General features: G+C 42.3%; 1 protein-coding gene across 2 annotated transcripts; it reads right to left on the bottom strand.

The window, feature by feature from the left end:
* Positions 1-1,567: 1,567 nt before the first annotated feature.
* map2k7 (mitogen-activated protein kinase kinase 7) lies at positions 1,568-22,320 on the bottom strand. Of its 2 annotated transcripts, XM_004539249.4 has the most exons (12): positions 22,125-22,320; positions 19,997-20,044; positions 15,771-15,915; positions 15,340-15,406; positions 13,514-13,627; positions 12,024-12,143; positions 11,734-11,841; positions 11,463-11,642; positions 10,739-10,819; positions 9,965-10,107; positions 9,578-9,623; positions 1,568-9,477 (listed from the first exon to the last, which is right to left on the bottom strand). In XM_004539249.4, exons 1-12 carry the CDS (start codon positions 22,246-22,248, stop codon positions 9,334-9,336), a joined length of 1,320 nt encoding a protein of 439 aa, XP_004539306.1. In that variant the 5' UTR covers positions 22,249-22,320; the 3' UTR covers positions 1,568-9,333. The 2 variants fall into 2 exon arrangements, with proteins under 2 accessions (XP_004539306.1, XP_004539307.1); XM_004539250.4 differs by lacking the exon at positions 19,997-20,044.
* Positions 22,321-23,358: the final 1,038 nt, after the last annotated feature.

Raw genomic sequence — 23,358 nt, 5'->3', positions numbered from 1 at the left:
GATGGATGGAGTCATGAATTAGAAACGTTTTTTGGGGGGGAAAGCCGAGTTCAACGTTACTACACTAACCAAAAAAAATCACTTAAACAGAATCTGTCTGACAAAGTGAAGTAGACTAAAATAATCTCAAGAAACACCTAAGTGACAAAGTTCACTGACATCTAAAAACGGAGAGAACAACTACGCTGAACCTTCCCAGGAGTGATCAGCCTTTTAAAATTACTCCAAGAGCTCATACACGACTCTTGGATGGCTCTGAATGGCTCAAAGTCAAAACTTGATTGATTGATTGATTGATTGGTAATTTATTTCAGCATGTGAACAATATACAAGTAAATCAAATCGCGATGCTTTGGCGTGAAAAAAACTCCAGTGGTGGAATTAAAACAATTCTGTGATTAAAAGTGGGCCTAAATTCCTCCACAGTGAGACACTCATTATCAGGCACTGCAAATACTTGGTAGCAGTTCTTGCTGCCTGTTGTGTGTGGTCTATTTCTTTCTGTGCATGATTGCTACCGTTTTCTTTATTAAATTTTAACACACTCATGTGCTACATTTTCTTACCAGAAATCTCCAGAAGTAAATCCGCTCTGTGTGGAACCAATAAAGTCTTAATCTTCTGTTTGAGATGTGGCGGAACAGCAGATTCACATCACAGATGTGCAGCCAATAAATCTGCAGACACTGTGCGATGCTATCATCCCAGTGGACCAAAGTCTCAGAGGAATGTTTCCGGCGCCTTGTTAAATCTATGACACGAAGAGTTAAGGCGGGTAGGAAGGTTAGATGGTTCAGTCCTAGCAAGGTGAACGTAAACTCAGAACAATTATCCTCTCCATGAAAATTATTATTTCCCAAATGCTGATTTGATGGCTTTCTGCAGGCCGGTTGGTAACGTTCACTTTAGTGTTCTGGAGGTAGTAATGGCCCAGAAACACGTTTTCTGCTCATTGGTTGATGATTTCTTTGCAAAATCTTGAGGGGACTCCCAGTTCCAGATTTACTTAAACATCCCCGCAACATAATACTCCCACCACCGTATTTCACTGTGCAGATGGTGTCCTTGGTGTACTTCAGTCTGGGTTGAAGGTGTCTCTTCTGCAGAAGTGGAGTTATTTTCTTGGTCTGCAACCTCGCGGTCCATTCTTGTGCAGAGCTCTGGTGACTGTCTTCTTTGAGACTACAAGTCCTGACTTGGCAGTTCTGGGGTCTTTAGGGACATCTCTTACTACTTTACCTTCCGGAGTCTTTGAGATGTTTCACTTCCTACCCATGTTCTGACACTTGAAAATGCTGTGAGCATCAATGATTATTTTTCCTCAAGTCTTTACGGATTTCTTGTTTTTGGTATGATGCTTTCTCGGGCGGAAGCTCAAACCCTTGCTGATGTTTTTGAGCTTTGTATAAATCAGAAAATAATTTTGTCTTTGCCGGTATTTTACACTCAACCAAACCCTAACACTCTGACTACCTTGCATTGTGGGAATTGTAGGATGCAAGAGCTGTCCGTGACTCTCACACAGGTGAGGATATTTCGAAGAAGAGAAAAATACCACAAGACAAACTTTTTTTTATGAGTTTTTATTTATTTATTTGATTTTTATGTCTTTTATTATGTTTTTTTTTTTTACTCCAAAGAGATCCTGAGGTATTCACAATATAATGGCATTTATTTTATTTGAAATGACACTGGGGAGGGGGATGAAATACAGCTAAAAACAAAAAAATAAAACAAAACAAAACCCCCCCCAAAAAAAAAGACAAAGGAAATGGGCAGTAAAGCTGTGTTGACTGATACAACGGTCAAGACAATAAATCGGTGCGTGTGTGTGTACATAAATGAAGCCTTTGAAGTCAGTCCTCTTACCCCCCTCACCACGCTCACAAGCAAAGTCATGCAGTCTACACTGACAATTCAGAAGGAACAGGCAAAAAAAACCTTGTCAAAGCAGGCATGTCCCAACCTCGCTGTCATAACAACAAGCCAATCAGTCCACTATTAAAGTAGCTATCACCAGCTATACATTTTTAAAGAAAGTCAGCGCTGAGGGTGGCATCCACTGATTAAAACCATCCAAATTCAAACAACTTAACTGTGAATAATTAGCGAAGCACTTGAATCAAACACACCATGCAGTTGCTCCAAACCATGAGGAGTCTGATGGGGTCTTCTGAGAGGGTAAACAGCAAACAAAATCATCTGGGAGTCACATTAAAACCAGAAAGAGTGATTTTTACTGTGCTGCACCTTTCATCTTCTTCGAAAATAAACTTTTAATCTACCGAGCAGACTGTACATTAGTGTGGTGATCGAGCACGACATTTAGCTTTCTGTACACGACGGTAAAAATGCCAATAGAGAGTCTACTCCTCTGCCTTGTATCCTGTTTGCCCTCCACAAAACAATAAAAATTACATATTAAAAAGAACCATAAAAAAAACCAAAGACAAATAACATACAAAGGACTAATAAATAAATACCAGTGAGAAAAATACACTGTTGAATCATCTTCTTGCTCTGTCTCACAGATTTATATGATTGATAAAATAACTGCTGTGACTCTTAGAAAATAAGGAAAACACCCAATATTCTCCTCCTGTCTGCACAACAATCTGCAACACAAAACAAAAATAAAACCATCACAAGTGCAACATCAGTCACAACAGTCTCAGCAATTAAAAAAGAAAAAGAAAGCTCTGGTGTTTTACCATCAGCTCACTACTAGAGCAAACCAGAAAGAATAATAAAAATAAAAATAAAAAAAATAAAAAAGGGACAAAAAACCCCAAACCAAAACACAAAAAAAAAAAAAAAAGCACACAATTTATGACCCAAACTGGGGTAACAAGAAATAAACTGATCATGATATCTGATCAAAAGGAAAACAATATATAATAACAATCAAAATAATAAAAAAAATAAAAATACTATCAGACTTTGAGTTCAGAGGTCATCTTTTATGTGGCGGTTTGACAAAGGTGGACAGACCAACTACAGCGTAACGGGAAAAACCAACTGCTCCACCTCGCCTATAAAAAGGAAACCTTTAGAAAGACGGACCGCCCCGCTCTCTATCACCCACTTATTTCCTTGTTCAATTTGGTGTCATCTTTGCCCTGAATAATAATAATATTAACAACAATAATAAAAACAGTAATAATAGTAATTGTGATGATAATAAAAAAAATAAAATAAACGCTAATAATAATAATCACCATCAATAAAAGACTTTTGGTAGACGATTAACCATCACGCACACTCTCCACGCGGCTAACTGAAAAGAGAAACTGTGCACACGAACGAGGCGAAAACAGGACAAACACTGTCTGCTAATAAAGATCCAGCTCCTCCTCATCCTCCTCAACACATAGTGACGGGTCTGAAGTGAAAAAGCATGTTGGGGAAAAAAAAACCAAACAAATTCTCTTTTCCTAATTACACAAAAATTCAACTTTTTTGTTGCAAAAGCAAAAATACAGAGTACACGTGTAAAAATCATAAATAAGAATAAAGTTTTGTGCATCCCCGTCCCAACCGACCATTGTCTTGGAAGAAAACAAAGAAACAATAAAAACAAAACAATGGCAGTTACAGCGGTGACAATAACATGCAATCGATATACTTTACAGCATTGATCTGTTACCTCCCCCTTCGCCAAAACCCCCCAAAAACAAACCAACAACAAAAGACAAAAAAAAAATACAAACCCCAGTCTGACCCCCCCTCGTCCCTCCCCGACCCCAATACATTCCTTAAATATTTGTCAGCTCATTCAAAACATCTCTTTTGCTTTCTCGCTGAAGCCGGTGATATTAATCACACAGGGGGGGAGGGAGGGAAGGAAGGAGGGAGGTGGAGCTCGAGAAGGGGGGGGGGGGGGATTTTTTTTTTTTAAAAATGCATCGATGCCAACTCTGTATGTACACGAAGCATCTCCCCCCCACCTCACCAGATGAAAGCAAATTTTAAAAACAAACAAATCTGAAGCAAGCTGACATGGTTTGAATGACTGCATAGTGAAAATGATATTTGGTTTACTTACAGATGGGGTTACAACACGCACACGCGCACACACAGACTCCCTCACAAGCTAATATACACATAAAGCCACTATCGGCAGTAGCCAGCATTGCTGTGTAGAATGGGATAACTTTATACATTTGGTGTGTGTGTGTGTGTGTGTCTAGTTTAGTAATCAGATGTTTAATCCCCCCCGACTCTCACACAAACACACATACAAGCAATTACATGTGACAGGATTTAAAGGTGGTGTGTGGCACCGTCAGCCAACCAAGTGAAAATGCACACCAACGGCACGGTCGGCAAGTGTGTGCGCGCGTGTTTGTGAAATACATGTCAGCTTAATAACAGAGAACCTCGACAGCGGGAGACTGGGTCCAGCTTTATCACGAGTTAGCCGAGGCACACGCATGCACGCACAGTTTGAACACTGAGCGCTGAATAGGAAGTGCGGCGTGTACTGCCGAGCTTGTATTTGAAACTGCACCGATGAGAAGAGCTCAGGCTGCTGTGATGGCAGAGCACCAGAACCAGGGCTGTATATAATAGTTTTGAGGGGAGGGGGGGGGGTGTTCACCCGTCGTATGGAAGTGTGCACCACTTTAAATCGGTTCCAGCTCACATCCGGTGTCCGTATGACAACCAGAGAATGGCTGAACTAACGGAGTCAGGCCAACTCCACCTCACATCTGCTCAGAGGCCTGGGTCAGTGAGTCAGGATCAAGCCGGGTTTTTCTGCATCACAAAGCTGGCCCACCTTTAACTGGGACTAATTAACATGATCGGGTCACTCCGCAGTCATCATTCAGAAACATTTAACAACTTGGAGCGAGCTTACCAAGCCAGCAACCTAATCAATCAGCATCTACAGATAAAAACCACAGAAAGACTCTAATTGGGTCTGAATTATCAATGAGTGTATTTTAAAGACGCAGCATCATCTGTACACGACATTAAAGGTCCGTGTGTGAGAATATTGGTTATAAATCAAACATTAATTTCAGTTTGTGTTGATGAGTCTTCTTAAATTATCAGGATTATTTTAGCCAAGTAAGGAAATATGTGCTTCCAATTCCCATTATGCTTTATTTTCTGCATTATACAGATACTGTAACACTGGATAATCACTTTCCTACATATTTCCTTATATGGTTATAAGGAGGTGGGGCTTAGAAGCTGAATCTATGCTGGGGCTGAATCGTGCAAAGCTACTCTAGTTGATTCTCTTACTAAAAATATGGAGTTAGAAATGAGCACAATGTCACTTTTAATGTTTTACATTAACGGTATACCTCTTAACCTTTAACACCTTTTTTGCAGCTTCAATAACTTGACTGAAGAGGACACACTCAGATCGGTAAGCCCAGAGCTAACAGAGCCAGTTGTGTAGCAGCGGTGTGACACCGCTTATCCCGAACGGCTAACATTCAGGTGCTCAGTGATGCCAAGAGTCAGGTGAGCTCAGTTCCTGACTCAGGCCTGCGGTGAGTTTGAGCCAGCTGGTCATGTATTATTGCACCAGTCTCCCTCTGTACTGTATATGACACATACATGGGACATACTCCCCCCACACACATACACACACATCCTCTCCCACTAGCTAGAGAGATTTCATATATAATCATAGCTAAGAGTAATCAATTATAATGTCAATAACAAGACTCATAATGATAACAACAACGCTCTTTCGTCTTTTTGTTAAGTTGTGGTCACCTTTGGTGTGAACTATCAAGGTTGTCAAGCTTGCAGGGGACCTGCAGACAGATGGAGGAGTGGATGGACAGAGTGTTGGATGGATGTGGCACAAAGCATCTGGACAGACAGACAGACCCGCCCAACCCCCAAATCATATCTACACTGTACAGAGTAGTAGTGTGTAGTGTGGCATCAGGATATGACAATTAACTGCTTTCAAAACACACAAGAGGTACATTTGAGGTGAGGCGTGAGTTAGTACTTGCGTGAAGCCAACCTTTCTGCACGTCCTTCTCTAATCTATCCAAGCTTCTCTCACTTGCTTTTGCTCTCTTCAGACTTGCTTATTTTGGTAACACGTGTATGGACATTGCATTATTTCACTTATTTGGCTTAAAAGAACAAGAATAAAATATTCGTCCTTTGGGGAAAAGAAGTGACAGCAGCGTCTAACGCAATAAAAAAAAACAAAAACAAAAAAAAAACAGTAGCAGCAGCAATGCAAATAAATAACAGTCCGAACAGAACAGTAAACGTCACAAACGCAACAAGCTAAATCGCTAAAATCAGAATTGGTAGGTTGGCGTAACACCATGAAAGCTCTTTACAAACCCCCCCCCCCCCGAAACAAACAAAAACAAACAGCTAGCCTCAGAGCTCAGCACTCCTGTGTGAACCTGCTTCCTCTCTTACACTTACTTCCTGTCACTCAGCTTGTCTCTGACTTTCCTTGAACTTGCCACCACGCTTTCTTTATCCTCCTCGTCACCTCACGTTGCCCCACCCCACACTCATTTCTACCATCTTGACAACATTCCCGGACCCCTCTCCGTCTCTCTGACTTCGCGTTTCCCCCTCTCAGTCATCGCCTCTCCTCTGTTCTGTCTAACAGCGATTTGGTGTTTGTGGGATGTAGTCTGAACATCTAGCATGCTTTGGCTGTGGTCCCGCAAGAAGGGAGATATTAGCGCTCTGCTCAGTCGGCCTATGTAGACTTGCACTCACGTTTACACAGTATATGTACACACATCCTTTAAGCTGGGTTCTCAAACTGTAACTCATGTGCCAGTGGTCAGCCTGTTTTCTTTTGTAGAAATAAACAGGGAGTGAAGAAGAAAAAAAAAAAAAAAGAGCTTTGAATGGGGATTTTTTTACCTAATCAATTAAAGTAATTCTGCAAAAGGTAACAACTCCTCTTTTTTCCACCTCCTAGTCATCTTTTACATCTTGACTGTAACAATTCTTGGTCTCAGTATATAATAATGAAACCAAATCAGTCCAGTAATCCACTGTGCAGCTGAAGAATAAAAGGAGAATTGGGGGAAAAGAAATGACTCCGATAAATCAGCAGAAATTAATGGCATATCATTGATATTCATCCAAAAGCTCGGTAAAAACAGGATAATGATCCAATACAAGCAAAATGGAATTACAGGCCCCAGCCTGACAGTTTTAGCCTCCTAAAAAACACACCAGCACTGCTCAGACTCTCCTCCGTGGATTCTTAATATCTGAAGGTTTGCAGGAGCAAATCTAAGTCTCTCGGCCTCCGCCAACAACCCACGTGCAGCCTTTGGTCTAAGAACACTGTGGAGCACTACGGAGGCAGAGAGGTGGATAAAAAGGAAGAGGTAGATGAACAGAGAGTGAAGTAAAGAAATGCTCCACAGGTCATAAGATCTACACCTTTTAAATTCTCTGTACAAAACCCCCAAAAACGCTCCCATTTTTTAAAATCACCCAGCTGCTCTCGCTCTTGTAACATTTGTTAAATCTTTCAACTTTCAATCTTCCAGAAGAAGTTCAAGCTACATCCACACTAATACGTTTCATTTTAAAACGGCGTTTTTCATTAAAAATCTCCGTCTACACTAAACACGCCTGTAACACTATATCACGCTGATATATCGCATACAACGTGAACAAGTGTGCCAGTGTAAACAGGAAGCAGAGGGCCGGTAGCTTCAGGAAAATACTCCAGAGCAACAAAGCCAACTGCAAGAAGCTTTTCTGCTTGGACAAATGAGGCGAGACGGCTTCTGAACGTAACACAAGAGACTGTCGCAGTTTCCAAGCTTCTCCCTGTACTGTTCACATTCATGCACAGGGTCTACTACAACCTAGCTTGATTGGAAGTGGGCTCTCCATTACAAACCACACTCTTTGTGTCTTTCCAAACTTTGTGCATGTTTGGATTTTTAAAATTGGCTCATAATTAAGTTACATTACTGCTTTTGTTGAAAGTACAAATAACAGAATGACACGTGGCTGCTTTTTGTAGTGTTTTAAATGCCTAAATAAACTGAACTCTGATTAGTTCCTGATTAGTATTGCAAGTTCCAGCTTATGTCTGACCAATCAGAAGGTACCTCATCATACCCTGCTGCCTAATTTACAGACCCGTTAACAGCCAAATGTGTGTGTGAACCTGGGCTATAGACTGGAGGTCGTTGAATGACGGAGCATGACCCACTACAGCCTTGCTGTGTGGATGTTCATCGCACATGTAGTAAAAACTACACTTTTTAAAACAAAAACGTCAGTGTGGATGTACTCGCGGCACGCATCGATCACCAAAAAAAAAACAAAAAAAACAAACCCGTCTTCAAAACAATACACGACTTATTTTCTATAAAGCTAAAATGCAACGCTAATTTTTTTGTGAGTGTTTTTCATTGTTTCTCCCAAACACAAAAAATTATGCTATTTAAAACAAACAAACAAACAAAACAAAAAAAACAAAAGCCTTTCAAATTAAAAGCACAGCCAACAGATTAATCTGTTCTCGTTTGTGTGTTAGAGCTGTAGTGTGAAGGTGAATTAACGAGGAAATACAACCTCACTATTAAAAGCCGGTGAGTGAGTCGTTATAGTTATCCATACATAGAAATGCTCACACTGACATATACACACGCACACAGACACACTACATATAGATACAGCCTGAGAATGTGTGATGGTAGAAACACCTGAAGAATCATAATTGCACCAGACTTTGTTCTGTCCTCTAAATCGTTTATGTACAAGAGCGGCTTGTTTTTGCTGAAGTAGCAGATGCTTTGTTCCAGTGTGTAGTGACTACTCTGTTTACGAATCCAATTGCTTGGATCAATGTCGGCGACAGACAGACGTGTGTGTAAAACTACTGAAAAGAGGAGAAAATGTAAAAGCATATACAAGCTACACACACAGTTTGTATGTGAGTGTCTGGCTGCAACACACACTGTGATGTGATGATAGCGTGGTGAGCGCTAACAGTGTCTAAACCAAATGAAGCTCACTACAGCGTGCATCCCCCCCCCCCAACCCCGTGTCTGTCTGTCCAGATTCAGCACCCTAATAACCAGAACCACCTGCGTCAGCCATCCATCCCTCTGTCGCTCCATTGCTTAATCTGTCCATCCAGAGTCCTCCACTGAGTCTTCGTGCCTCCCTCCTCTGTGGGATCTTCAGGTCTCTTCTTCCCCAGGGGACAGATGGACAGACGGGATGGGTGTAGCGCTTGGCGTAGCTGCGGACGGCTAGACTAGAATAGACTGAGTCTGGGCTTGGCAAAGCTAAAGCTAGGCTAGTCTAGCGTACGGCTAAGCTGACGCCAGGCTGGTCGAGGCTAGGCTACCTACTAAAGAGCGAGTGGAGTTGATGCTGATGGCTGTAACACTGGCTGCTGCGAGGCGACTCGGTGCGATCCATCACCACCTGAAACCAACCAGCCACGTCTACGTCGAGCACCTCGTAACGCCGAATGAAACTATGCTCCTAAAATGGAGGAGAAAAGATAAATATTGCATTTACCTACAGTTGTGCTGTGAGTAATTTAAAAGATCTGGGTCGACCATTAGAAAAAAAGGCGACTCACCAGCAGCTGATGGTATTTTGGCCTTTTTCTGTGATCCTTTGTGAGGCTACAGAGAGATAAATGCATTTTACGCAAATTTTTAATGAACTTAGCATCAATGTTATTTCTATTGCACATTTTGTTACAGGAAAATTAGGCATGTGTTTTACAGAAGTACACAAGAGATCAGAAAGACTGAAATACAAGACAAATAACAACAAAACACCCATTTAAATATACACAAACTGCACACACATTCGTGCACACAGATGAATTATAAGCCTGAGAGAACAGAAACATTTACTTTTAATGTGGACACAGCTGTCCAGTCATCACCCTGATCACATGATGGCTCTAGAGTGGACTGCTGTCAGTGAGCACCAGCTTTACAGTGGAATTTTCACTCACCAGTCTTTGACAAAGGACTGGAAGTCGAGGGAGAAACCCATGCCGAGAGGCAGAAGAGGAGGGTCCTCCTGCAGCACTTTGGTCAGAACCTCAAAGTCTGTCTTGCAGTTCTTGTAGGGAAACTGTCCTGTAGCCAACTCCACCTGGAAGAACCACAAGCAACCTGTTAATGCCCTCAAGTGATCTACAAATAGAAACAAAAACATTTCTGTCACTTTGTACTTTGGTTTTTGAGCCCAAGAGTGAACTTTTAGATTACAGTTTGTGTCAACGAATACGCAACTCCAACCGTTCCTATCTGGTTATAACAAACTATACTCAATTTAAAAAAAAAAAAAAAAAAACATGATAAGTAATAAGACAGAGAATCTATAAATTTTAAACATCACAGGTCAAATTTATGCACTCGTGTTGTGTTGCAATGTATTTGCTAATCTAAATGGTTGGACATGAACAATTTTAGTTTGCGCGCACACACAAAATGCTACACGCTGGTCTACACTACTTGTAATCTGACCTACTTAACTCCCAGTATTCGCAGCCACTAGAAACCGATGCAGTTATGACCACACTCGTTAAAAATGTTAGTCGATTTGCGACATGCCGTTATTACCACATCTTATCGCTGCATCACCTCATGCATCACAGCTGCACATTCAAACAGCTGTTTTAATGTGAATGGATCTGCCGTTCGGTTCTTATTTTGCAACTGTCTTTCAGTGTCATCGATGTAAATATTACGACCAAGGGCACAGACTGAAATGACAGACTTACCAGAGAGATGCCGAGGCTCCACACGTCTGCCCGGATGTCATAGTCAGGTTTGGTGGGATCTGGAGGGTCTATTCTTTCAGGCTGCAAGAACGAGAAAAAAAAAGAAAACAACAAAAAAAAAGAAAAAGAAAGAAAAGAACAGGCAACACTAAGGTTAGCTGTCCCGAGAGTGTGCATTGTGTGGAGTGGGATTTCTGCAAGCACAGCCTCATAAACACTCAAAGTTTGAACACGTTCAAGTCTTGTGCTTTATCTTACACCATCGTGACAGTCACCACTAAACCTGCTCTGTGGTTCCCTCACTTAGTTTGTAGTCAGTTCGTTTATACTTGATTTATTAAAATCTTCTACTCTCACCAAGTTATCCTGCATAGCACTGTCCACAACAAAGCAGCAATAACAGGTTATCAGGGTTGAATTCTAAGACACCCGAAAATTAAAGTAAACTAATGAGACTACCCTCGTTTGGGGATCTCCTCCCAGATCTGGTTCAGGGCATCACTCAGCTCCAGGACAGCCTGAGGTGAAGCCTGGTGGCATCAGACTCAAATGTAACATAACTAATTAACTGAAACTAATTAACAACCGTCTCGGCTACTTAACTGACCAGATCAATATCACAGAAGCTTAACCGACTCGATGCTAAAGTGTGTCTACAAGTTTTTAAGCAGTGTACACACATCCCCTTAACGGCTAGACTGTGTGTATGTGTGTTTTCACTTACTGCCATGTAGGCAGCACAGCCGGCGCTGCGGGTCTTGGCCTTGGAGTCGACGAGGCGTCCGCTGATGCCGAAGTCGCACAGTTTAATCTGACCTTTAGCGTCTAACAGGATGTTTGAGGGTTTGACGTCCCGGTGGATAACGCCGTGTTTCTCTTTCAGGTACAGCAACGCTTTCACTATCTACATAGGACACACACACACACACACACAGATTGTAAGAACAAAAACGAACATAGGAGCAGAGTGGTTTGTGTGTGTTCCTGCCACTTACTGCCACCGTCATCTTTCCGAGGATTCGCTCTGGGATGGGACCCTGGATTCTCTTCTTTAGCTTCTCAGCACAAGTTCCCATCAGCTCCATGGCGATGAATACATCCGTCTGCACACATACACACAAACACACAGTTAGTAGCTAAGGTCTGGGAGCTTGGGAGTTCACTAAAATAAGAGTCAAAAACACCCTGGGTGCAGATATATAAAATAAACCTGGGGCTGCACTGTTACAGTACTATAATTTTATTGCTGTGATTACAAACAGTTAAGTATTTTGGGAACACCCACGTTGGTCACTATGGCGCCGTAGCACTGGATGATGTAAGGGCAGTCATGACTCTTCAGCACCACGTCCAGGTCCATCAAGATCCGCTTGTTCTCGTCTTTGTTTCCTGTGCGACGCATTTGCTGGTGACACACAGACAACGTAAATGAACACAGGCACTACTCCGAGTGTAGGCTTTAATAAAACAAAGGCTCCCCTGGTGCTTTGACTGACTGCCTTATTATTAAACATCCCAGAAGGGCTACAATTAAATGATCTCATTAATAGCGGGTTTGTTATATGGGGCTGTAACTGCTCCTCTGTTGGTAAACTATTCACAATTAAAGTACAAAGGAAAATTAAAACAGTGAGACTACACTGAGCAGAGCCTTGAGTGCCTTAAATCTCTGGCTCTCTGTTTGGATTTAGTCCCAGTATTTTGATTATGGTACCTGAAGTTAGAGAATGTGTGTTCCCATCATCTACTATGAGCAGACAAACACGTCTGGACTACAGTTAGTCCAAAAAATACTCACATTAAGAAGCGCAGTTTTATTCAAATTGCAAAAACCAAGATTAATAAAATATAGGCGTTCATACAATAAAGGACAAAGTAACTGAGCTGGGATCCACATTTCAGCCGGCCAGCCATCCAAGAAAAGGAAATACAAATAAACGTGTCCATGTGAGTGTTCACAGCATCTAAGCTAAGTCGCCATAACGCTGTGGTTTCAATCTAGTCCAAAAACTTCTGAGAAGCAGGGGTATCTGCGCTGCAGCAGAACCATGTACGATTGTGTTTAGCGTGCAGATATTTTCCACGGTTTACAAGCACAAACACGACTGCAGCTGAGGAGTCGCCACAGCGGGTAGCGCCACGTTATTTAACTTGGCTGATTTTTACGCTGGATGTCTCCTCCTGGGGGTCGAAGCAGGGATCTTTCACGAATCACTACATTTCCTGCCTCTGTCATTAACATTTTAGAAATGTCACCATTATAAATTTCACACAGTTTGATAATGTCATGAAAAATCTATTTTTATCTGCAGCTGCAAACACTTTAAAGACGGCTGATATTTGAGAGCCAGTATCAGTAATTTCCTGCGCCTCTAACTTTCTGACAATGGGGAACAAAACGAATGAGTACAACTACATTATGAAGTGATGAACCAGGCGTGTCCATCCATCTATCCTGATCCGGGGCTGGGTCCCAGCTTCACTCTTCACCCGAACCCCTTTATGAGTAAAAACCTTGACGTTGAGGTGAAAGTCACCAGGATTCAAACTTGTCTGAGATTTTACACATACGTACGTACATACATACATACAGGTAAGAATTTCAAAATCCTACATCGCCTCGTTCTCCATTTATTGCATTATTATCAAGTCTTGCAAAGACAAATGCAATATTTGTGTGTATAGTGTTTAATTTTGATCAGTTTTGAATTTTTTTGGCTTGTTTTTTCTTTTTTGCCCATTTTAAAAAACAAACAAACAAAACAACTATCTTACTTTGACCGCAATGACATGGCCCGTCTTCTTGAATCGCACTTTGAAGACTTGTCCACAAGTCCCGCTGCCGATCTCCCCCTCGCTGAACAGGTCTGTTACCTCTGCTGGATACCGCTGAAACAACATTTCAGACTCTGTGTTTCAAGTATTTTAGTGATTCAAATGTTAAAACAATACAAATACAAACTCTTTAACAACCTGAAGACTTTCTGCATCATGCAGCAACAGTGAACTGCTCTGTGATACTTAAGAACAAACGCTTGGATCTGTGGATCAGCCAAGGCTAAAGAATAGCAGCACACAGTGAGAAGATGCGTAATTGCCTTGCTTTGTTAAAAATAAGTCACTGTTGACTGTGCTGCAGTGAGTGACAGCTCACTGAGTGCATTATGTAGCAGAGCCTTTGGGCTAATGAGAAGAAGAACAAACAATCTGGAGAGCAGTAATGAGTCACATAATTTTCTCAAGCATCTTCAAACTCCGACTGGCACTCGGTATGAAACTAGACCTGAAGGCTGGAAGAGGGAGAAAAAACACACAAACTAAACAAGGCCAGACATTGTTCAGCAAACAGCAGACATGCCAAGGTTGTTGCTGGTGTGCATGATGCTCTGTTTGCTGTCTGTGCACTGCCCAAGAACATGCTGGACGTGGACCCGATTTAACACGGTTCTCTGTGCTTATTTATTTATTAGGTGGACCTCTTCAACTGCTCCTTCATGACATTTCTAATCAGCCAATCACATGGCAGCACTTAGGAATGTAAACATGCTCAAGACGACCTGCCGAAGTTCAAACTGAGCATCAGAATGGAGAATTAGGTGGATTTTGAACATGGCATGGTTTTGGATGCCAGACAGGCCCTGTGACAGTACAGACCACATCAAATCATCTCAAATTGGTTTCTTTCAGTGTACTCAAACGACCTCCAGAGTCACAAGGTCTCAATAGAGGACCTCTGGGATATTGTGGAGATTTACATCACAGACCTGCAGCTGACAAATCTGCAGCAAATGTGTGACGCTGTCACGTCAACATGGACCAAAATCTTGAAGGTTTCCAGCACCTTGTTGACTAAGAGCACGTCTTTGGACTGTGGGAGGAAGCCGGAGAACCCGGAGAGAGCGTGCGTACAAACACACACCATGTAACCTGTAAGTATACCGCACCGCAACTAACAAATACGTCTGGCTTAATTTCTGTATATTATTAGCCAGTTAGCCAGCTATACCACCCTGACCTCACCTGATCTCAGAGGCTAAACGGGTTTGGGCTTGGTTCCTATTGGAAGTGGGAATACCAGGTGCTGGAAGCTGTCGTAGAGCAAATTATCTACTACTTGGAAGGTTTGCAGTTTGATCCCTGCCTATTCCAGTCTGCATGACAAAGCATCTTTGGTAAACACGTTGGGAGTAAGTGTGTGTAGACTCAGATGTAGAAAAATGTGCTTACGTGAATGAGACACACCGATTAAAGTGCTATGAGCACTCAAGTAGAGTACTTGAGTGCTATATAAAAACCAGTCCATTTACTATTTATTATTTTCCTACTTTCTTTGTAGTACAACTAACCAGGCCCGTTAACAGGATATAAATCTTTGGGGGGAAAAGAGGTCACAATTATAGCTTGATTCACTCCTGAGTGCCAGACGCTATTTTTAAAAACATATTTTTTTTTATTGTTTTGGAAGAAGATTGAGCGTTGAGGTTTGGTTGCACAGACAGCGTTTGCTAAAAAGCGTCAGCTCACAGAGACACAAAGCAAAAGCCACATCACGTCTGCGTCCTCATTCTTAGTTTCACTTCTGTAACTACAACGTCTCTCACCTGCCCGTCGATCTTCAAATAACCCGTCTGTTTCATGATCTCCTGCAATTTCTGGTCAATCTCTGCACTGCAGGGGAGGCGGAGGACAAAAAGGAAAAGAAATCAGTGTCAGGAAATGCAACAGGAAGTGCGTACAACCTACGCTGCCAGATGAGAGACCTGACTCATAAATGGAGTGGATTACTGAGCGTCTCTTTCACCCACACTCTGCATGTAGATCCATAACACACAACACAGAGTGTGCATCTACTCTCTGTGTTCCTTCTTTGTCTTACAAATTAATGGGAGTACTGGGATACTCCCAGAAAGGTTACTGATTTTTTTAATCAAAACCATTACCATTTATTATAGGACCACGAGGACACAGTAAAACCTGTAAATGCTTTTTTTCCTTGTAATCAGAACAGAACATGCTTAAAATGTGAACGCACTTCTCTAGGCTCTTCTGTAGGCCATACGGAGGCGTGGGCAGGGTTAGCATGTGTCGTGGGCGGCTGGGGTACGGGTGGTGCTGGGGCGAGCTCTCTGAAGATGACGAACGGCTGCCTCCATCGTTAGCCAGGGGCAGCTGGAGCGCTGGGGGAGAGGGGATATGAAAAATTAGACCCTGAAAGGAGAAGATGGATGATGATGGTACTGTTGCTTAAAGGGATGGTAGCTACTTAAAGCTGCTGACCACCAGTAAAGGCGGCGATAATGTGGCGTTTTTAATGGTATTCTGACTGTTCTCTGCACAATAAAAGAAAGATATGATGCTTGCTGAGGTCAAAGAGTTTGCTCATTACATCGCTATGACCTAGATCCTGCACATTATTTAGCCATTACTGGAACTTGTTTTTTTTCTTTCCCCTCCTCTTTGAGCGTTACAGCTTTGTTTTGGTTTCGCTGATGTCCTGACCAAACGTTAAAACAAACAGGACGGTTATCTCAGAGCACTATTCTCAGACAGAGAGAAACTGCACAGATTTAATGCACAGTTTGGGAGTCACAGTTTGTTTTTAAGAGGAAAACTACAAGTTCATTACAACACGGGTTTCATTTTTACTGCTTCAGGCCGCGATTTTGAATATGAAAGTATTTTACTCATTACAGATCTTAGAACGAAGCGATCTAGCGGGAAACAGTACAAGCACAAACCCCTGCACCAAAAGAGGCTGTTAATTAGCCTGCGCTGCAAAGGAAAACCTGAACCAGGGGTTAACCCTGTAATGAGGAAGCACATATTTAATGTGTCCTTAGATTGCCAGCAATTTCAGATTTTATCAAGTACTGACTTATCTTAATTAGTGGTGCAACGGCTCACGGTTGATCCATAATCCAAACCGATCCCACTCCACGGTTCGGCACGCACGTGATCCGAAGATTCGAAAAAGAAGGAGAAAAAAAAAAAAAAAAGTATGTGTATGGTGTGCGTGGTGGGTCTGTCAAGCGATAGTTATGGCCAGTGCTAGCGGTCCAAGTGGAGGAGCAGAGAAGTTTTCGGTATTTAAGCAGCCCTTTGCTGCCCAATCCGACCGGGCTAAAGCTATTACAAAAGCTACTGGGGTGTTTAGCTGCAGACGGGAGGCCGTATTCCGTTGTGCAAAACAAGGGGTTTAAACTATGATGAACGTGCTTGAGCCACACTATGATGTCCTGTTCCAAGCATGTATGAGCAGGAAAAGTTTAAAGTTATGGCTGAACTGTCCCAGGCATCTTCTGTTGCCCTAACTACTACAACTGGGTGGACCTCCAGGGCAACGTAAGCTACGTGACCGTGACAGCTCATTATATCACAGCGAAGTGCGATATAATGAGCGGTGTGTATTATTGTAGGGTCTACCTTACAATATAAAGCGCCTTGAGGTAACTGTTGTTGTGATTTGGCGCTTTATAAATAAAATAAAATTGAATTGAGTGGTAGATACAAAGCCCTGTACTGCCCTATACTGTACCATAATTTTTTTTAAATAATTGCGTGGAATGAGACTAGAGTTGAATGTTTTTAAACAGGAAAAAAAAAATACTTCAATAAGTAAATAATTAAATGTTCAATTTTTGTCTTTTTTCACTGATCCGAAAATTGATCCGATCCGTGACTTAAAACCGTGATCTGATCCGAACCGTGAGATTTTTGATCCGTTGCACCACTAATCTTAACCATAAAACCAACTGCAGGAAAGAAAACCTAAAACATGACCAAAAAAAAAAAAAAAAAAAAATAAGGCGACAGACTGTAGTATCAAATAAAAGAATTATTATTTAAATAAAGTCAGGCAGCATTATTTAGCTTTTCCTGGCTTGAAAGGGGGACTAAACACATGAATGATTAGTGAGAGCAAATACAAGTGAGAAGTCACATTTCATCTTATTTTTCTTTTGATAAATTTAAAAAACTGCAGACGATTTTACAATATTTTGGTTAAACTGTTAAAGCGCTGTAGGTGTGGTTTGGCTGCAAAGGAAATCAAGACGGTGAATACCAGATGCTTCTAGCCCTTTATAAAGATAAGTCCAAATCATGCATTCGAAGACATGTTAAAACGCCACCAGCCGTGTAATATCAGGTTCATATGCAAAACAAGCACAAACTCATCCTCAATAATAGACGTATTAAAGAATTTCAGGAAGAAACGATCTGCAGTAGTATTAGTACCGGTCATGCACCAAATTCTCAGACAGAAAGTCAGCAGCTGCAGTGACCACCCTGAACGTAAATATTATTACAGACAGGTTAACAGCAATCTCCCATCATCGTCTTAAAGGTTTGCAACCAGTATGCAACGTATCTCAAGGACCATGCAGTGTTGTTGTTAATACGATTTGGAGCTTTTTTGTAGAGAGCCAGCGGGCGTTTGGATCCGTGAGTCACCTGTATGAATGAAGCCTGTAAGGGGAGAACCAGTTAGTGAAGGAGAGGAGGGGGTTAGTGTAACAAGAAAGGAGGATTCAGGCGGTCTTTGGCACAAATTGCATCTCCACAGTTCGACTGGCTCCAGATGGACGGATGGGAGGATTGATGAGCAGACAGAGCGAGGGAAGGGAGAGACGCACAAACACAGATACTCGCAGGCACTGCTGCACCGCCTCCTGCTCACACAGTGCCGCTGCAAAAGGAAGGGGAGGGTGCCAGAAGATGAGAAAACACACAACATCAAACGATCCGATGTGAGAGAGACAGAAGAGATTCGGCCAAAACTGCATAGCACAGACTGAGGCTGGAAGTCAGACAGACAGTCACTCTTGGACAGGAAGGCAAGTCTTCAGTCGACACACAAAGAAAACAGCGAAGAGGGAGAGGGAGGCCGGAGTGCTCGCAGCACTCCTGCAGGCCGACCAGTGGGGATGCTGGATTAGAGACTGTGTCAAACAAAACACAACCCCCAAAAAACAAAACAAAAAAAACCCATCGTGCCGTGCAAAAAAAGCCACATGCACCGTGATTCTCTGCCTCCAGCGAAACACAGGTTAATCATCCGACACATGTCCACACACACACACACACAGTGAACATTAACACATACCAACACTTCCCTGCCACTGACACGCATTCACACAGAGGGAGGAGCAGAGATGGAAAGATGGAGGGATGATGTGAGTGTAGAGGAGGTGTAAATGACTGCTGGGATAAAATAACAGCGCTGGATTCATAAACAGGGATTAAACTGATTCAGCTGTAGGATGACCACACGAAGCAGGGACGCACCGATCCAGCTTTTCCAATTTATCTGCGCTAGCTCACTGTAAGAATCACAGGCTACTGTGCATAGCTCTCATTTACAGTTGTCCTTTCCTTCTCTCAGTCCAAACGCACCTCCTTTCACTGCTCCTCACAAACCCGTGTTGGATGCGGAGCTGTCAGGATACAAGTGAAGTGAAATGACAGTATGGAGTCGATCCCTGCTTTGAACTCACGTCAGGAAGAGTAATCCAGAGTAAAAGTCAACCCAATCAAATATGTGGAGCTACCCACCACCCCGTGTGAATAAGAGAGCTGCTGAAAGTTGCTTCAACAGAGACGACAGAAAACACGTTTCTTTGTATGAAGTCCAGGAAAAGCTTCCACACAAGTGTGAGACTAAACAATGTTAACAATGGTTAGAGAGAGAAAAAAAAGCATTGTCTTGTTGGATCACAGTATTATCACCATTATCCAATATTTAGATTGTATGATCGGCGCATCCTTATTGAGTAGGAAATAAAACTGGATGCTTATATGCTGGCCTGCTGATGGTAATCCATATCTTTCACATAAGTTACTTTTATGAGTTATTCAAAGTCTATTCTAGTCTGCCTAGACGATATAACCCCATATTAGGTGGTGGTCAGATTTAACACTAGCCATTTGTAAACACAGTATCATATTTCTCACCATAGCCCTATCCATTCAACCTCTAAATTAAACTGGATGTTAAGAGAAACGTGGAGAACGTCGTGGTATCGAGGTGTTTTTTAAGCTTTACTTGCAGGGCCAGAACGAAGAAAACTATTGAGAATGTGAGAAGCAGCCAAAGTTATTCTTGTCTTATAGGTCTAAAGAAGTGTGCATTTATACTAAAAACAAAAAACAAGAAAGAGAGAAGATGAAGGAAGAGGGAGTGGATGATGCAATGGAGGACAAAGGTGTTGGTAAGGTGGGGGGGTGCAGTGGCAGAGAGAGCGATGGACTGAATGATACCTGCACGCTGGGAAGGGGCTGGAGCAGGACTGAGCTGGATCACGATGACTAGACGGAGGAAAGAAAATACACACACACGCACATTAGTGCAGTGTTCTACGGAGACAATCGCACATCTTTTGCACACACAAATCATAAAAATCCCTCAAAAACAAACAAAAAAAACCTCACCACACACACACATCACTCGCTCATTTCTTCACAACATAACTTGAGTGGTTTAAACTTAAATTGAACTTTTTCTTATTGTCTATTAATCTCATGAAGACTAAAATCAATTACATTGCACATTAATGAATCATAGTGTTTCTTATATTTTCTTTGGCACTCTTTTCCCAGGATTTAAAATAAGGCCACGTATTGAAGGTTCAAGAAAAAGTGGGTCAGTAGCTTACTGTGTCACTTCATATGAAACCAGTCAAATCTGAAAAAAGCTCCATCAATCAGCTGTTTTTTGTCCTTATACAGTAACTTTAGTGTATTTACTGAAACCATGCAAAATTTGACCGTCATTCAGTAAATACTCTGAGGTACGGGCCCTTAAGTACACATTGGTGGGTGATTTCACAATTTTCGCCTAAACCGGAAAACTGCAGTATTTAAACACTGGAGGAATCATATTTCGATATTTTGTCCAGATATTAGACTGGTGCATCCTAATTCTGTAGAAAAGAACATTTTATCTCCAGTCAGTACAGAGTGGGGATAACACTTATCTTGTTGTAGTTTTTAAACAGTTATTGTTGTTATTCAGTCAATTTTTATGTGACCATTGCCTGCATTTGTGACGCTATCAAGAAAATAAGGTGGATCAAAAAGCACAGAGGGCCTGTCGTGTTGGAAAAGTGTCATGATGGGTTTTGCATGGCTTCATTAGACATTAATGACGCCAAAGTTAAAAACAAGTGATTCTAATGGAGTCAATCAGACTTTTCATGTAATAACACAAGGTGGAAAAAAAGCCAATTTTGCACCTTTGTTGGCAATAAATCAAGCTCTAATCTCGCAGAAATGACCTTTATCACCAGGATTTGAATCCAAGGGAGCAGATTTTTAGGAGGTTGTAGACTTCAAATGAGATTTCAACAATAAGAAAAAACTTCGGATTTAACCCATTCACTCTCTTTGTGACAACATAATCAGCTTCATAACAAACAATTCAAATAACAGGAGGAAAAAGGTTTGTGGTCTCGAACCTAATGAACGGACAACAAGATCTGCAGGAAAAAAATGGGGTTCAGATTGCTAACACTTTGAAAGTCTGCTGGTAAGAATGTAAAGATAATGAAGAGCTTTGGTGTGTAAACCACAGCAGAGGCAGGCTGCAGACCTCCCTGCTGCTTGACTTTTCGCCCGAAAGGGCCCCAACATCACTGCTAACACCAGCTCCTGTGACACAGAGTGTTTGTCCACTAACACCCGTGGAACGCTTCATTCAATATATGTGCGACAAATCTCAATTTTCACAAGATTTGTTACGTCGCACCAGTGTTTGCCACAACAGCCAAGCCGTAACCTACGTTAAGTTAACGCATCCAGAGCTAGCGTTATTTAGCCTGCTCAAATTAGCATGTTTCGTCAAGATCAAAATGGCAACTAAAACAAAGTCTATGGCAAAAATCACGATCAAATGTACCGCTTGCAGGTTTTCAGAGTGTATAGATGCTCTGCGGCTGACTGGCAGGACCACAGCTTTTCATGCGCAAACTGAAACTGCATTACATTTTCTGACGCTGGGCCCCGCCACAGACTATCAGAGCGTCTGCTAGCCTGCTAGCTTAGCATGTTTGACAGGACAATCAAAACAGATTCAGGGACACGTCTACCGGCAAGATGTTTCGTAACATCGCTTCGGTTTGTATACTTTTCCTTTACGTTACTCACTACAGAAAATGTCCCACTTATTTAATTATTAATTTGGCAATAAAATAAGCGGGCCAGCCTGAGTCTGTGTTTGTTTATGTAGCTAGCCTGTTAGCATGAAGGTAGCAGCAGCATAACAGCCCCGACTCCTTCACTCCGCTCCTCTCCTCTCCTCTCCCCCCGCTCTCCGGCCCCGCAGCTCCGATCTTTCCCCCTGCTATTCTGGCCGTTACCGACACCCCGGTCCTCCCCAGTGGACACTCACTCGGCCTCGGTCGTGACCGCTGTGGACTCATGTCGATGTTGAGGTCGATTCTCCGGCGAGCTTCTTCATTCTCCTGCTTTAGTTTCTCTTCGATTCGCGACAGCCTCTGTTCCAGCGACGACATCTTGAAAAATTGAGCACCATGTAGTTCCCAGCAGAGCTCTCGACTCCCCTCTCTGGCAGGCAGGCCAGCAGCACACTGACTGACTGACTGACTGACACACACATATACACACAACACACGCGCGCGCACACACACGCTGCAGTAACACGTGTGTCCTAAAGACCCACTGCCACACTCATTCTTTTTCCCCCATAGATTTTTGGTGCCCACCTAAAGAAAATCATAATTTATACCCTAATACTGCTAAAAACAAATATTCTTGGTAGCAATTACCAATTAATTACCCATTTTCAGGATTGGAAAAAAAACAGTTACTGGGCAGCAAGCAGAAATCAGAGTTTGTTTGCATTTTAGGACGTGCACAGTTTAGGTGTTAATTTCAGTATAATTTGTAGCAGCAAGACTGAGAGGGGAGGTTTAAAACTGGTAGTGAGACTAGACCGGGTTCGAGTCGAATGCTGCTGAACAGGTAGATTACACTAGGAGTTTATAGTATGTACAACATCCTCATTGTTACAGCAGTTGTTTTCAGTACTTCCACCCCTCTATGCATGAAATGAACATCAATCCAATCTAATATAAAGTGTTCAGAGTATCTTAGATATAAAAATCACACAATAAGGTTGTCTGTGAAGGTTCTCAGTCATCCAGGTCATCGTAGTCAAAGGAGCTTGCGAAGAAAAGCGTCTGGACTTCTTTAAGTTACTTGAAGACGTTTCACCTCTCATCCGAGAAGCTTCTTCAGTTCTAAGGTCAAATGGTGGAGAGTCCCAGATATAAACCTAGTGGGAGTATCCCCCCACAGAGGGACAAAAGGACCCCCTGATGATCCTCTAATCCCCTGAGCCAAGGTGCGAAACTGGGTGTGGGTCCCAATCAGCCAGAGTTTTGGGTGTGTTCATTGTGAAACCACCTTATCATGCGAATTCCTGAGGTCAGATGGCCCAGGAAGTGAGTGGGCGTTAAGGCGTCTGGGAAGGGATCTCAAAACTGGATTATAGATGGCAGAGAGTTGGTGTCGTAAACCCCCGCCTCTGTTCAAAGATGGTCGCTCACAGTGGACATAGATGGCTTCTTTCACTCCTCTTTCAAACCATCTGTCCTCTCTGT

This window comes from Maylandia zebra, linkage group LG6, assembly GCF_041146795.1.
Source record: "Maylandia zebra isolate NMK-2024a linkage group LG6, Mzebra_GT3a, whole genome shotgun sequence".
Lineage (NCBI taxonomy): Eukaryota > Metazoa > Chordata > Actinopteri > Cichliformes > Cichlidae > Maylandia > Maylandia zebra.
The sequence above is the reverse complement of the archived record's forward strand: the minus strand, read 5'-3'. Positions and strand labels throughout refer to the sequence as shown.